Genomic DNA, 15,374 nt, shown 5'->3' with positions numbered 1-15,374 from the left:
ACCCTGGCAACATGTCAGCAGCCCCTCGGTCCCCCAGCCCCTCCCCGCAGTGGGCAGCGGCCAGACCCTCTGTGCAGACCCAGTGCGCTCTCTGCCCGGGCTGCCCTCCAATGCGCCAGATCTCATTTTCTCCCTTTAAATTGTGTTCTGCTCAGTGTCTTCCCTCCCCTCTCTCTGGGGCCCTGGATAGGGAACACTGGTTACTATGGCAATGGGCTGGCTTGTGGCAGGAACTCAGCTCAGCAAATTAATTGCTGGACTTTTGGAGACTAATGGCCAGGCTCTGCCTCCCAGGGACAGGGTGTGGCCTGCATCATGCCAGCTGGGCAGCTGAGCCCAGGAAAGAGCTCAGAGCCTGGAGACCGAGAGAGAGCTAGAATCATGGCACCCATGCTTGATGGGGTTGCCACCTGAGGTGGGCTGGGGAAGGTGGGGAGACAGGCTCTCCCAAATCTCACCTTTCCTGCACACATGGTCTATTTTAGCATCTGTGCTCTGTGCTTTGCAGAAAGCATGTTGTGTAACCCTCACAGCACCCCTGATGGTATAGAAATCACCCCCTTTTTATGGGGCTGCAATGCTCATTCATACGGCTAAGGAAGAAAGCTGGGATCCCATACCAGGCCTGCCTGCCTCAGTAGGCATTTTGTTGTGAACACTCCATGTATATTCCTGGGCAGAAGGCCATTCTGTCCTCTAGAGTCTCTTCCAGAGGATAGAAACGCAAGGAACATTTCCTACCTCACCCCATGAAGCTAGTGTTACTCTACCTCCCCAAACCAGGCAAAGACCTTCCAAGAAAAGAAAAAGACCAATATCTCTCATGAATATAGATGCAAAAGTCCTCAACAAAATATTAGCAAATTGAATACAAACATATATACAGAAAGAGTTCTACACCATAGCCAAGTAGGGTTTCTCCCAGGTCTGTAAGGTCAGCTCACCATTTGAAACATCAGTGAACAGACTGATTTAGCCAGCTTCTCTTCCTTCTGGTTATTATCAGGTTTCTTCCCTGCCTTTCCCCCTGGCATCCTTGTTCTCTTCTTTCCTGTGAACTGGGTGATCAGAATTTGGGTTTTGACTATATGCTTTGCCCGTTTCTCACATTGTTTCTGTGTCTAAGTTGGAAGTGTTGCACCAGCCGGGTTCCACAGCCCGAGAGAAGCAACGTTGCTGAGTGATGAGGAGCCTGGCCTGTGGTCATATTGCCTGGGACTGCGTCCCGGCTCCGAGGTATGGAGTCCCAGGCAGGTTGCTAAGCCCTTTGTGCTCAGTTTCCTACTCAGCAAACCGCACCTCCTGATACCTATTCAGATTAAATGAGTTCTTACCTGTGAAGCCCTAGGTGGCTCCTGGTGCTTCGTAAGCGTGGGGTCCTTGTTAACAGTGACTGTGGGAGAGAGAGTGGGCTCCGGTGTCCTCTGGGCCTGACGCCAGTCCATCCCTGCCATTACGAGCCACTTGCACCGAGCGACGTTGTCTGTGCTATGGGCACACGCCAGGTTTGTCACTGGCCAGGTCGGGGAACAGGGCAGCTTGCCGGTTTGCTGAGACCTCAGGGAGGGGGTTGGTAAAGGCACCGTGCTCACCGTGCTCATGGTCAGCATGCTCTCCCCAGCCTGTTCTCTAGAGGGAAAAACCAGACTGTGGATTTTTAACTCCACAAATCCTCCCTGGGCCCTGATGGGGTAACTAGCTGGCTGGTGAGAGGGATGGTGGTGGGCACAGACACCCCCAGGGGAGCTTACAGTCAGAAAACTCAGGAGCTTTCACCCACCAGCAGGGTGTGCCCCGGGGGGTCTTCCCCCACTCCCAGTCTCAGCTTGCTCACCTGTAAAGGGGGATGTCGATAGCCACCGGCTGGGGTTGTTGTAAGGATGGAGAGGTGCAGTGTGTTCAGCATAGAAGCTCTTTACCAATGCCGGGCTTTGCCCCAGTGGCGGGACCCTATGGATGGCCGGTGGCCTCAAGAAATAGGCCTGTGACGGAGTCCGGCTCTGGCTCACGTCAGCCATGTGGCCTTGAGAGTGGTTGAGGCATCAGGCTAAGGGCTTTACGTTCAGTTTTAGTGTTCAATCCCTACAGCAATCCCCTGCCACAACCCACTGTGAGGTAGGGTCTGTTATTATCTGTTTTTTTGTATGTGGCCTTTGTCACATTGAAAAGTTTCCTTACCGTCTTAGTGTAACGAGTGTTTTTATCATGAAAGGGAGTTAGATTTTGTCAAGTGCTTCTGTATCATTTGGGCTCACCGTGTGTGTTTTCCTTTGCTCTATTGGTTCAGTGCGACTCATGGGTTGATTTTTTTTTAATTTTTTATTGTTATGTTAATCACCATACATTACATCATTAGTTTTTGATGTAGTGTTCCATGATTCATTGTTTGTGCATAACACCCAGTGCTCCATGCAGAACGTGCCCTCTTTAATACCCATCACCAGGCTAACTCATCCCCCACCCCCCTCCCCTCTAGAACCCTCAGTTTTTCAGAGTCCATCGTCTCTCATGGTTTGTCTCCCTCACCAGTATCCCCCCTTCATTCTTCCCCTCCTGCTATCTTCTTTTTTTTCCTTCTTAACATATATTGCATTATTTGTTTCAGAGGTACAGATCTGTGATTCAAGAGTCTTGCACAATTCACAGCGCTCACCATAGCACATACCCTCCCCAATGTCTATCACCCAGCCACCCCATCCCTCCCACCCCACCCCCCACTCCAGCAACCCTCAGTTTGTTTCCTGAGATCAAGAATTCCTCATATCAGTGAGGTCATATGATACATGTCTTTCTCTGATTGACTTATTTCGCTCAGCATAACACCCTCCAGTTCCATCCACATCGTTGCAAATGGCAAGATTTCATTCCTTTTGATGGCTGCATAATATTCCATTGTGTATATATACCACATCTTCTTCATCCATTCATCTGTCGATGGACATCTTGGCTCTTTCCAGTTTGGCTATTGTGGACATTGCTGCTATAATCATCAGAGTGCACGTACCCCTTCGGATCTCATGCGTTGATTTTTGTACGTTGAACCAGCCTTGCATTCTTGAGGTGAATCCCATGTGGTCATGGTGTATAACCCTTCCAGTGTGCTGCCGAATTTGGGTTTCTAGTCTCCTGTTAAGTACTTTTGCATCTCATTCATAGGGGATGTTGGTCTGCAGTTTTCTGTATTCGTGTGTGTATTTGGGAAGATGCATGACCAAGATTCCTCTAGAAACCCTGGTTTTGCCCTGCTTCCACCCACTTTCAACAATGAGGGAAATGACCACATTTCTTGAGCCCTGGAAAATACTGGACACTATAGTTATGTCTGTTTTCTTTTTTTTTTTTAAGATTTTATTTATTTATTTGAGAGAGAAAGCATGAGAGAGAGAGAGAGAGAGAGAGCACGAGCAGGGGGAGGGGCAGAGGTAGAAGCAGACTCCCCACCGAGCAGCGAGTCTGACATGGGGCTCGATCCCAGGACCCTGGGATCACCACCCCAGCCGAAGGCAGATGCTCAACCAACTGAGCCACCCAGGCACCCCGTCTGTACTCTTCTAACGAAGGGCTCCTAGCCACCTCAGATAACAGCATGACCATGTCATTCACCACTAAATCTAGTATTTATTCATCAGACGCCCACTGTGTGCCAGGAACTGTTCTAGGTTTCGGGCAGCAGAATGAACGAGACAGATGAGTCCACGCTTACCTACAGCTTTGAAGGATGAGGGGGTGGGCAGCCCACTGGACTTGCTGAGATTCTGTGTCTCTCCTCCCCCTGCACCCTCTGGTCAACCTTGGCCTCTGCCCCTCCATGTACCATTTTGGGAAAGTGCCTTTCTCCTTGCTCCTGTGGCTGCCTCCTTAGTATGATACTTTCGGGGTGTTGTCAGGGGGCTATTATGTGCCCTGTGCACTTGCAAGGGGTCCGTTAGTGATGAGGGCAGTTTTCCCTGAGGGTGGTGGGGACAGGACCGAAAATTCAGGTATCTGCCCAGAGAAGAGCCCACATACCTGTCCTGCTTGGGGGACGTTCTCCTAGTGCCGTGCCTTGTCTTTCCTCTGGGATTTTGCAGATGCTGTTCCCTCTGACTGAAACTATCACCTGCTTTTATCTGGTTGAGTCCCACTCAGTTTTCTAAAGTTGGCTTGGCTGTCACTCATCCAGGAGGCCTGGCCGACCCCTGAAATGGTCATGTGACGGCACCGTCCCAGTGCTCCCATCAAACCTGAACGTCCCTGTGCTGGTGCCCAGGGCCCACGTCTTACTGTTTTCCAGGTGTCCTTGAGGGTGGGGGCTCAGTGTCCTTCATCTGCCTGCCCTCAGCACCCGGCCCGTGAGGGCAACTGATAAATATCTCAGACTTCTATAACCTGCTTCCCCTTTCCTGGATCTTGGCTTTAACAGTGACAACTACTTTCTGAAATGGATGTCCCCATGAAAATAAAATATGCAGAACGAGAAATACACCTAGCTAATAAGCGTCCTAAGTCAAAGAAATGCATAGAAAGGAAAAAGCAGTGTCTCTCCTTTAGAGCCGGCAGATGGAGGGAAGGACCGTGTCCCAGCTGCCAGGGATGCGGTGAGGGGGGCCCCCCCCACACCCCACACACTCCCGCGCGGCTGGAGGCAGTGAGAGCCCGTACAACCTCTTCGGAAAGAAGTTCGAGAATTTCTATCAGGGTCCTTTCACAAGATTTCATATGATGCCCTAAGTGTTTTCCTACAAACCTGCCCTAGGAAAGTAATTATATATGGGCCGCGATTTAGGTACCAAGGTGCCCTCTTACAGCATATTAAACAAAGAAACAGGCTGTTCAATGCCCAGAAGCAGAGATTACAATCAAAACGTGGTGCTGCTGCCAAGGGGTGGGCCTGCGTGGCCGGGAGCGAGGGGCCCGGCGGGTCCTCGGTGCGCGTTTGCTGGGGGCCGAAGGCAGATGGGGGGCCGGGGCGCGGCCTTCCTCGCACACGGGCCTGGGGCTGCTGCTTTGGCTTCACGGCCCCGAGACCCTTCTCTGAAGGTGTGTTCTTCTCCACACAGGGCATGTTCCAGTAGATCCCAACGCCGTCCCTTCCCGGCCGAGAGATGCGTGCTCCCGAGCGCGGGAGAGCCGTGGCGGGCCTGCGAGGCGACGCCGTGGCCTGCCTTCTCTGGTCGCTGCTGCTGTGGCATTGGGACCCCGGCTGCCGGGCCCAGAGGGCAGGTGGGGCCCCCGAGGAATGAGCCGGGGCTGGGCGCCGAGCCGCCAGGCCGCTGTGGGTGTCCGCGCGCATGCGCGTGCGTGGGTGAGGGGGGAGCGAGTGTGCGTGTGAGCGTCTGAGCGCGGTGTGTGTGCGTGGGAGCGCGTGGGGCGCAGACGGGGCCTGTGAGCGCGCTGGGCACTGACGGCGTGAGAGAGGGAGGTGGGCGACCCGGCAGGTGTGGCTGTCAGCTGTACTCGCCGGCGTGGCTGGTAGCCAGTCGTCCGGCGAGGGCATGTGCTTGTGTGAGCGAGAGTGTGTGGGTGTGTGAGTGTGTGGTAGGGCCGGGGACAGTATATGCAAGTGTGCGTGTGAGTGAGAGTCTGGGGGCGTGTGTGACCGTGTGAGGTATGAGATTGTCGGAGTGTGTGTGTAGACGGGAGAGTGCACGAGTGTGAGAGTGTGATGAGTGTGTGGGGGTGTGAGAAAGTGTGTGAATGTGGGAGCATGTGTGTGTGAGTGTGATAGAGCTGGGGAGTGTATAAAGGGGAGTACGTGAGTGTGAAAGTCGGAGGGTGAGCGTGTGACAGTGAGTGTAAAGGTGAGCATAGGCGTGTGAGAGTGAGGGGTGTGTGTGACTGAGTGAAAGTGAGAGTGTGGGACTGTCAGCACGTGTGTGGGTGCGAGCGTATGTGAAAGTGTAAGTGTGAGAGTCTGAGGGGAGTGTGTCTGCGAGAGTGTGTATGCGGGAGAGTGCGGGAGAACGAGGAGCTGTGGGAACCCACATCCCGAGTGGACCGCACAGCGCACGGTGAGCTTGTCTCTGTCGAGTGCTTGCAGGCTTCTGGGGACAGAGGGCAGGGGTAGGACTGTGTCGCGTTGTCCTGTGAAGGGTTTGGGGGCATATTCCAGCAGAAATGGACACACTGGAGGCCAGCCAGAAGAGGCGGCCGGGGCCACAAGGACAATACGCCTCTGGAGGAGATGGGGGAGTGGGAAGTTCGCTGGAGAAGAGGCGGCAGGGGCAGGAGGGGTGAGGCGTGACGGGATGCTGGTCCAGCCCACCTGTCTGAGGGCCTCTGGGGAAGGTGCCATCCGCGGGGAGACGCGAAGGAGGGCTCGGGAACACGAGCGGGTCTGGGTCTCGGCACCGACACAGAGGCTGCATGCTGGGCTCCTCCGGGCACAGGTGGACCCCTCCTGGGACGGGCCCCGGGGCGGCAGGGCGAGCACCTGGCTGCGAAACCACCCCATTTTGCAGATGAGGAACTGAGGCCAAGACCGCCCAAAGCCCTCAGCAGGTGAGGAGGGTGCCCACAAGGAAGCGCCCGCCTGAGCCCACGCTGTGTTCCCCGAGCCTGCCGAGGAAGCGGACACAGGCAAAAACCCCAGACCTTGTGTTTCTGTGTTTTTCCCAAGTCCCCACTTGTATTTCACTTTGCCTGAGCCTCTCAAAGCCCAGCTAGCTGGAGAGACAGTGATGACCACGCATGGCCTGGTCTTCACGGGAGGAGTGTCGGGTTCTGTGTCCACAGAGATGAGCCCAAGAGCACACACAGCCGACACACAGGGAGGGCCCAAGGACCATCTCCTCCCAGCCCTCATTTTAAAGCATGCAAAACAGCAGCCCAGTGGAGAGCATTCACCGTCAGGGCTCACACACGTGGCTCTTGCCCGTGGCGGAGCCGAGGGCATCCTGTCGAGGTCAGAGCCCTTCCCGAGACAGCACACCTAATTCTCATGCACACACCATGCAGTCTGCTCCCTGGCCCCCAGGAGAGCATGGACCAGAGTGCCAGAGGGCCCCTGGGTGAGGCCTCTGGAACAAATGAACTGTCTGCAGCCTTAACCCAAATTTGCTCGGGGATTACAGCCCACAGGCTGGGTCCTGCTTGGCCCACAGCAGCAATTATCCTGCACAGGCTGGGGCATCATTGTCCCGAAGACAAAAGGATGACCTTTTGTGTCAAGGAGGAAAACTCCCCAGGAATTATCTCTTGAGTCCACACATCTGGGCAAACACTCCAAAAGCTCTAATCCTGTTAGGGAGCAATCCTGGGAAGGCGGGGATTTACCTCTGCTCCCGAGAGCAGATTGCAACTTGGATTTTAGAAACTCGGGGTAAAAGTATGTACGGAAAATTTACGAGAGGCACTGGTGTAGGGTGGGATGGAGAAGTGTGTGCGTGTGTGTGTGTGTGAATACAGGGTTATTTTCCTCTTTTCTGAATTAATTCATTACTTATAAATATAACATCAGAAATACAGATTTTACCCACAGTTCTGCTTGCCAGAGGTAAGCAACATTCCTTTTTGTAGGTCCTCTGATGCATACAGACACAAGCCCACACACAGACATCATATTGACACACAGCTTTTCAGACCCAGCAAGACACTGGGAGAATGTATCTGTGTTGGTAAATAAGAATTCCTTCAAGCCAGCACTCCACGGCTGCTGGTCTCTGTGCCCTATGAGCCCAGCTGATGGTCGTGTGAGCAGTTCCGTAGGGGGAGCATGGAGCTGGGCTCCAGGATTTTGCTTGCCCGTGCTGCATGAACTTCTTAGATATCTTTAAAAATTTTTCTTCCTTTTCGTCTGATTGTTTTACTAGGGTAAATCCCTAAATTTGGAAGTGGTGGATCCAAAACCCTCTCCTTCATAAGGCTTCTAAAACTCTGAAAATGGGTGTGACAGATCCCACGGCCAGTGGTAGAACAGGTGGCTACAGTCTCCTGCACACTGGCTACCATGGGATTTTTTATACTTTTGCCAACATTATAGTTTAACAAACTGTTTTGTTGTTGTTGTTGTTTTTATTTTGTTTTTACTAGACAAATGTTTTTTTTTTTTTTTTTTTTTTAAAGATTTTATTTATTTATTTATTTGAGAGAGAGAATGAGATAGAGAGAGCATGAGAGGGGGGAGGGCCAGAGGGAGAAGCAGACTCCCTGCTGAGCAGGGAGCCTGATGCGGGACTCGATCCCGGGACTCCAGGATCATGACCTGAGCCGAAGGCAGTCGCTTAACCAACTGAGCCACCCAGGCGCCCTAGACAAATGTTTTTGCCAGGCACTGGTCAGTTGCTGCTGGTGATATGAACAAGCCTCAGATTCTGCAAGATTCAAGACCAAGGCTTCTTGATGGTTCCCTTATATGTTTGTGCAGCTCTCTGGAGTGTAGAAAGAAACCCTTTTCCTCATCTTACCAGTTGTGAAATGGAGAAGAGCAAGCTCTCAGCACAGGGTTGCCCTGAGGATCAGAAATAAATTATATAGTGTCCTATTTTGTTTAATCAAAAGCATTGTATAGTTTATGTAAAACTTACAAAGTTTATAAAAATAGAAGCATATTATACATCAAAATATGCTATTTTTATAAAGCATGACAGAATTTCTACAAATTTATATTTAAAATGAGTGCAATATATTTTATACGAGTTATAATATTGGAATACTATAAACTATTTAAACATCTAACGCTAAATAAATTACATGCTCTGTGCAATGGCACCTTGCATCCATGGAAACCGGCATCACCACACTGGGAAAGGGTTTCCAGCATATTGCCAGATGTGGGGAAAACAGCTATGTGTCAGTGCGTCTGGTACAGTCCCACGTGCATTAGTAACTGTATGGAAATAGAAAATAATTAGGTGTATACACTGTGGGTTAACAGCGTGACCCCTCTGTAGATGGAAATTTAAGTGTTTAAAACATTTTTCGATTGCCTTTTCTGAAATGAGCACGCGTTATTTGCAGTAGGTTTAAAAAACAAGTCACTTGGTAACCCAAATAAAAACTATTGAAGAAACTGATAGAGCGGTGTTCCATGAACGTTAACCCTTTATATGCAAGAACACATATTGGCAGCTGGATCTCACAGCAACCTTGGGGACACTCATCATCATAAGCCAGTTCAGAAAGCCAGGTTCGGACCTTTAAGGCCCCCAGCCAGTGTGACCTTTCCCAATCCGTTTGGCCCAGGTCACCCTTCTTCTCCCCCCCCACCCTCCGCAGGTTGCAAGACTGTCCACTACGACCTGGTCTTCCTCTTGGACACCTCCTCCAGCGTGGGCAAGGAGGACTTTGAGAAGGTCCGGCAGTGGGTGGCCAACCTGGTGGACACCTTCGAGGTGGGCCCTGACCGCACGCGCGTGGGGGTCGTGCGCTACAGCGACCAGCCCACCACGGCCTTCGAGCTGGGCCTGTTCGGCTCGCGGGAGGCGGTCAAGGCGGCGGCTCGGCACCTGGCCTACCACGGCGGGAACACCAACACGGGCGACGCGCTGCGCTTCATCACACGCCACAGCTTCTCCCCGCAGGCCGGCGGCCGCCCGGGGGACCATGCCTTCAAGCAGGTGGCCATCCTCCTGACCGACGGCCGTAGCCAGGACCTGGTGCTGGACGCTGCAGCTGCCGCCCACCGTGCGGGCATCCGCATCTTCGCCGTGGGCGTCGGGGAGGCGCTCAAGGAGGAGCTGGAGGAGATCGCCTCCGAGCCCAAGTCCGCCCACGTCTTCCACGTGTCCGACTTCAACGCCATCGACAAGATCCGTGGCAAGCTGAGGCGCCGCCTGTGTGAAAGTGAGTGTGCGCAGGGCGTGGGGCCCGAGCAGTGGGGAGCCCCCGAGCTGCTTGGCTGGCAGGTGTCAGGGCTGCACCAGAGCGCACCGGCCCAGGGCTCAGTAAGGGAGGAAAGCGGAAAACCAGTCCTGCCTGCACCCAGCAGGGCGCACACCTGGGTCCTTCCCAGGCTCCGCCTCCAAGGCGCAGGCGGGAAGGAAATTAAAGAGGGCTAGGTTCTCGGCCCCACCCACCCCGAGAGACCCGGAGTGGGTTAAATGCCTGGCAGTCCCATCTCCGTTCTGTAGTGGGAACACATCTCACCTGCAGGGCTGTTCAAGTCCGAGCCAGCTCCAAAGCCCTTCCGTAAAGCTCATGGCAGGTGAAATATATCAGGCCCCTTTCTTCTTCCAACGGACTGCAGGGACAGGTGGTCTAAGGAAGTAGGCACAGACAGGCTTCTGGACTGTAGCTGTGATCCCCAATCGGCAGTTTGGAGATGGTCAGGCCCAGCTTATCCCAGAGGCCAAGTGTTGTTGACCTGGTGCCCTCTGAGATAACCCGAGGGGGTCTGGAATCTGTTGACTGTGGCTGGGGATGGGCGATGAGGGGGGTTGGGCAGCAGGCAGGGAGCTGACAGCCCCTGGGCTTCTGACCCTGAAGGCTGACCTCCAAGACCCTTGTTGGGTCATTCTCAGGACAGCCTCCTGCACAGGACAAGAAGGGTGAAGTGGGTTTTTGTGCATCAGTCTGTGTCCAGCTTCTGTTCTGCCTGCTTCATTGGGGTGACATTTGTCCTTCCTGGGTCATGAGCAGTGTTTGGTGACACCCCTCCCCAGGGCCAGCAGGTGGGGGCTGGGAGCAGGGTCTCAGCCTCTGTCTTGCTAACTCCTTCTGGGGACTGAGCCTCCTCGGGTGGGAGAAGCTCAGAGGGTCACAGCTTGCCGGGGACAGGGAAGCCTTGGGGTTGTGGCAGGCGGTGGGGACAGCTGGGCGTGACTTGGCAAGCAGCAGGGGCCTGGGCCCAGGGACGGGCCTCGCTAGCAGCCCTGGGAGAAAACAGCTAAACTGTGTCTGACACCTGACGCCCTTGGGCTCTGTACCGCTCTGTGACTCTTCTCCCTTGGCTCACTTAATCTCCACTTCCACTTACTTACTCATACATACTTATTGGGGATCTAGTTTTTGTGTGGCCTTGTGCTGATTTCTGGGCCTGTGGAAAAAGATCAGACAAAACTCCTGCTCTTGGAGTGTTCATAGTCTAGATGGTGAAAAAGACACATAAAAAGGGATATAATACTGTGGGGATGACCTTAATAAAGGTGCTGCAGACTCTCATGGGGTCCTACTATGGTTGTGTTCAGTGATGACCTTGAGAATGACGGAGGGCTTCCTGGAGGAGATGGTGCTTAGACCCTTTAGAAGGACACGTCTGAGCCATAGGATGAGGGATTGAGGGATGGCATGACACAGTCAGGGAAGTGTAATGGAGCCCTGGGGTTGCGGTCAAGGAGGGGTCTGGGGTTGGTGGCTTTGTATGATTGTCAGGCTCTCAGTAAAGGAGGGCTTGTGTGCTAAGATGAAGTATGGGAGGGTTTTGTGCAGGGGTATGACGCCGTCAGATCTGTGAGAATGGAATGCTGGCAGGACAGCAGGACACAAGGAGACCCTTTATGGGACTACTGGAGAAATTCAGAGAACAAACAGGGCTGGGGATAGAGCGCTGAGGACTAACCCCTGTTCCACAGATGAGGAAATTGCCCTGAGTGCTAGGTGAAGGAGAGCGATCTGGTGTATGAGTCATCGGCCGTGAACTTTCACCCTCATTACAATCACATAGATTATGGTGATCTCCTTCTCATGGATACGAGCATGCAGCATGCTGAGCTCCTGGGAAGGGCAGCTGCTAGGCCTTCAGCAGTAGGCCATCGGGGTGCCACAGCCAAGACAGGAGAGGGCAGGAAGGCAGGAGAGATAGCCTGGGAGGGCCAGGGCTCAGGATTGGCCTCTGGGCTGATGAGAGCTAGACACCGGGCCCCAGGCCCAGCCAGGAGGCAGAAGTCCAACGTGGTGGCTCAGGAGTGTGTGCACCTGCTGTGATCCCAGAACTCCTTGATGCAGGGCGCTGGGAAGCAGGACTCCTCTAGACCCTGCCCACTGGCAGCCTTGGTTCAGACGGGTTCTGGACGTCGGCCAGGCAGAATCTCGATTTTGAAGAATTTCTGTGCCCAGGGCATGTTTCTGGGAATGGTGGGAACGGCCCTGGAGAGGTGAAGTCACTGGGTTGTGCTGCCCAGTTAATAGAAGGGCAGGGCTGGGGACGGAATCCAGGCCTTCAGCCTCCATGAGCTGGCCTCATCCCGCTGTGCCCCGCACTGAGGCGGCGCCCTCACTGACCTCGGTTCTGAAGGCCGTAGAGGACCCACCTGCAGATTTATATCACGCATGACAAAAAGGTCAGAGGTCAGGCGGGCTTGAATGAAGAGACCAGGGCTCATTCCACTCCTTCCGTGTCTGGGTTTCTCCTTGGCGTTAACTCTGTTCTTGGCGGGCTTGTGTGTCCGGGTCCCCACATGGACGGTCCACTGCAGAGGTGTTGATGAAGGCTTTGTCGAGAGACGGCTGAGGTCGTTGAGCGATACTGAGCCCCCGGGAACGGGCAGCGGGCGAAGCGGGCTGATGGCAAGGGTGGAAATGTGCCCAGAGCCCTGTAAGATGGGGAGGCGGCTGGAGTCACCTCATGGAGGACAGCTGCTTCCTCAGTGGTGGCCTAGAGGGAGCAGGAAGGAAGCCCCCGCCTTCTCTCCCCTCCCCTCGTCTCCCTTCCTCCCCTGGCCCAAGCCTGTCTGACACCATCCCACAAGGGGCCAGGTGATGTCATCCCAGGGGCCAGCCTCCTGGGGTGGGAGGGCAGAGGAAGCGAGAACAGGTGTGGGAGGGCACGCTGGGGCTACCTGTGGTGAATCTTAGGGCCAGGAGGGATGAGACCACGGCCCAGCGGGCCTGGATTCAGTCTGATGGACGAGCGTGGGCCTGCAGCTCTCCCCAGACCAACACTGTGGCTTCGGAGTGGAAAGAGGCTGACTGGGGTGGAAACCGCATGACCCTGTCCTAGTCACCACCACCATTGACCCACGAAGGGACACTGGGGGCTGCAACCAAGAGAAGGGGAACCAGATGCCAGCCAGCCGGGCACACCACATGTCCGCCATGATGACATTAAGAAAACTCACAGTAGCCAGGCTCCTCCAAAAACCTAAATAGATGTAAGATGTAAGTTATGCTCAGTCGCATAAAGGGAATTCGTTTTTGTAAATACAGCTGTAAGCTGACTAGGGGCCTGCTTGATTCTGATGACAAATGAAACAAAATCCCCTTACAATTGCTTCAATTAGAAAGAAAGCAAAACAAAATAAAATAGCTAACAGTAACATGCTGAAATATATCTAGTAAGATTAAATCAAGGAGCATCACAAAATCCACATGACCAGAAGTCCCTGCACACACAGGAGAGATCTTTGGGTGACTTTGGAACCCAAACAGGGGCTCTTCTGAATCGGGGCCTCATATTGATGATCTGGAAAATCACAGACGAACGATGTGGGGTTTTTGGTGTAGCAGTCATTCAATTCGATCCGACCTACTCATACATTCATTCAATGGGTGTACGTTGTAGCAGTCTTTGGATTTGATCAAATCATTCATTCATGCAGTCTTTAGCAACCCAGCAGAGCATTGTAGTAATCGTTCGTTCGTTCATTCATTCATTCGTTCGTTCATTCAGCAACTGCACACCGAGTGATTCCTCTGCTGGGGTCCATGCCCAGTTCCCAGGATGCAGTGAGGGATCTGACATTCTTTTTGTCCTCAAGAAGCTTTTGTCTACTCGAGGCAGCAGGAACGTGGCAGCTAATTACATGATGGAATGTGGACCCTGGTTACAACCTGCAATTTCACATGTCTGGTAGTTTATCTGCCTGGGGTCTGCCTTCACACACAAGAACAAGCTTCGCGAGGGCAAAGTCTGTTCCTTGCGGTTTCCGAGTGCCCGGAACAGAGCCTGTGGTGTGAAGGAGCCGCCTAAATGTTGTTTAAAGGAAATCAAGGGTGGGAACCTGGGGTTCGTTCTGTGCTTGCTGTTGCGTTGTACACATTAGACGTACCTACGCAATGACCTAGCCCCTTCCCAATGCAAAGGTTCAGAATATTCTGCAAACCTGAAATCATACCCAGCATGAACTGAAATATTGAACTTATCTGTATATTGATGAGCAGACACAAATGGTTAGACTCTGAAGGTTGATGAGGGTCTGGAAAAGGCAGGCTGGCTGGGATGGGCTGAATCACGCTGCCTCGTCTGGTGGGGCAGATGCAGAGGAGTAGGGCCCTGACCGGGCTCCACTGGCATGAACAGAACCAGGGAGTTTGCTGTTCTCTGAGCACCAGACGTTGACAGCACTTTGCATCCCACTCTCGCCCCGCTCCGCACCCAGCCCTGTGAGTCGTGAGTCACAGTCAGCCCTGTGAGTTCTGCACACAGGGAGCCCCAGACCTGCATTGGCCAGCACGGGGGGGTCGTGACCAGTCGGGTGCTGGTCCTAACGGAGAAGTGCCACAGGACTATGCACGCTGGCTTTTGTAGACAGAATGACAATGTTTCACGAATATCTTTTCTACTGATCATGTATTTAAATGTGAATATTTGGGAGATTTGGGGATACATACAATATAGTAGTAAAATTAATCTCACCTGGTTCTACTTTTTCAAATGTGGCTGCTAGAAATTTTACTATTACATACGAAGTCCACATGTGAGGCTCCCCGCCCCCCAACAGCTCTCTCCTTTGATGCTGCTCCTGCCGAGCTGAGGTCTGGTTGCATCCAGAGCCCCTGCTTTTCCATCCAGCGCTTGGCTGCAGAAGGGTGGAGGGGTGGCTCTGAGGGACAGCAGGCTCGCCAGGGCTGCCCTTCCGAGGGGAAGCAGAACCCCAGGTCAGTGCACAGGAAGTGAGGGGCCTGTGTCTGGGGTGGGGGTGCAGTAGCCCCCTGGGGCCCTGAGGCAGCGTGGGTTGGGGGCTGTGAGCTGTGGCTGGTCTGGTCTAGAAGCCCAGCTGGAAGTGACCAGGTGAGCTGAGGAGGGGGCAGTGTGGGGACAGGGGTTCCAGTGTCCATTCCCTTCAGCGCCCACTGCCTGGGAGTCGGGCCCGTCAGGCTGCCCCTCTGCGATCCTTTGGAGTTCTAATACTGAAGCGTGCTGGTGCTTCTCGCCGGCCTGGCTCACACGATGACCAGTGGCTGTGTGCCGAGTCCGTGAATGAAGCTAACGGTGTGCAGCTCACTGTTCCCCCGGCCTCGGCCTCGTGCAGGGAGGGGCCTCTGTGTCATGGCATCAGCTCCTGCCTCTGTGGCCTGACCAGGTCCCCAGGGGACTTAGTCTCAGCCTGGCTTCCTGCAGTGCGTGGGGCGGAGGCTGCCGACGGGGCCCAACCCCAGAGCACTGGCTGTAATTAAGAGCTTTCTCCACCCCGGGCTCGGTCGTAGCCACAAAACAACCTTTATATAGCTTATCGGGTGGCCGGGGGTGAGCCTGTGGAATGCTAGCCGGCTACGGCTGAGAGACCTCCGCCTCCTTC

General features: G+C 53.8%; 1 protein-coding gene across 1 annotated transcript in view; it reads left to right on the top strand.

The window, feature by feature from the left end:
* The first annotated feature begins 5,084 nt into the window (after positions 1 to 5,084).
* The window catches only part of COL22A1 (collagen type XXII alpha 1 chain), a 227,391-nt gene continuing 217,101 nt past the window's right edge, over positions 5,085 to 15,374 (top strand). Inside the window, exons 1-2 of the mRNA XM_021688721.1 lie at positions 5,085 to 5,202; positions 9,196 to 9,762. Coding sequence (XP_021544396.1) covers positions 5,085 to 5,202; positions 9,196 to 9,762 — 685 coding nt within the window. The remainder of the gene's footprint in view (positions 5,203 to 9,195; positions 9,763 to 15,374) is intronic.

Source organism: Neomonachus schauinslandi, chromosome 4, assembly GCF_002201575.2.
Source record: "Neomonachus schauinslandi chromosome 4, ASM220157v2, whole genome shotgun sequence".
Taxonomy (NCBI): Eukaryota; Metazoa; Chordata; class Mammalia; order Carnivora; family Phocidae; genus Neomonachus; species Neomonachus schauinslandi.
The sequence above is the reverse complement of the archived record's forward strand: the minus strand, read 5'-3'. Positions and strand labels throughout refer to the sequence as shown.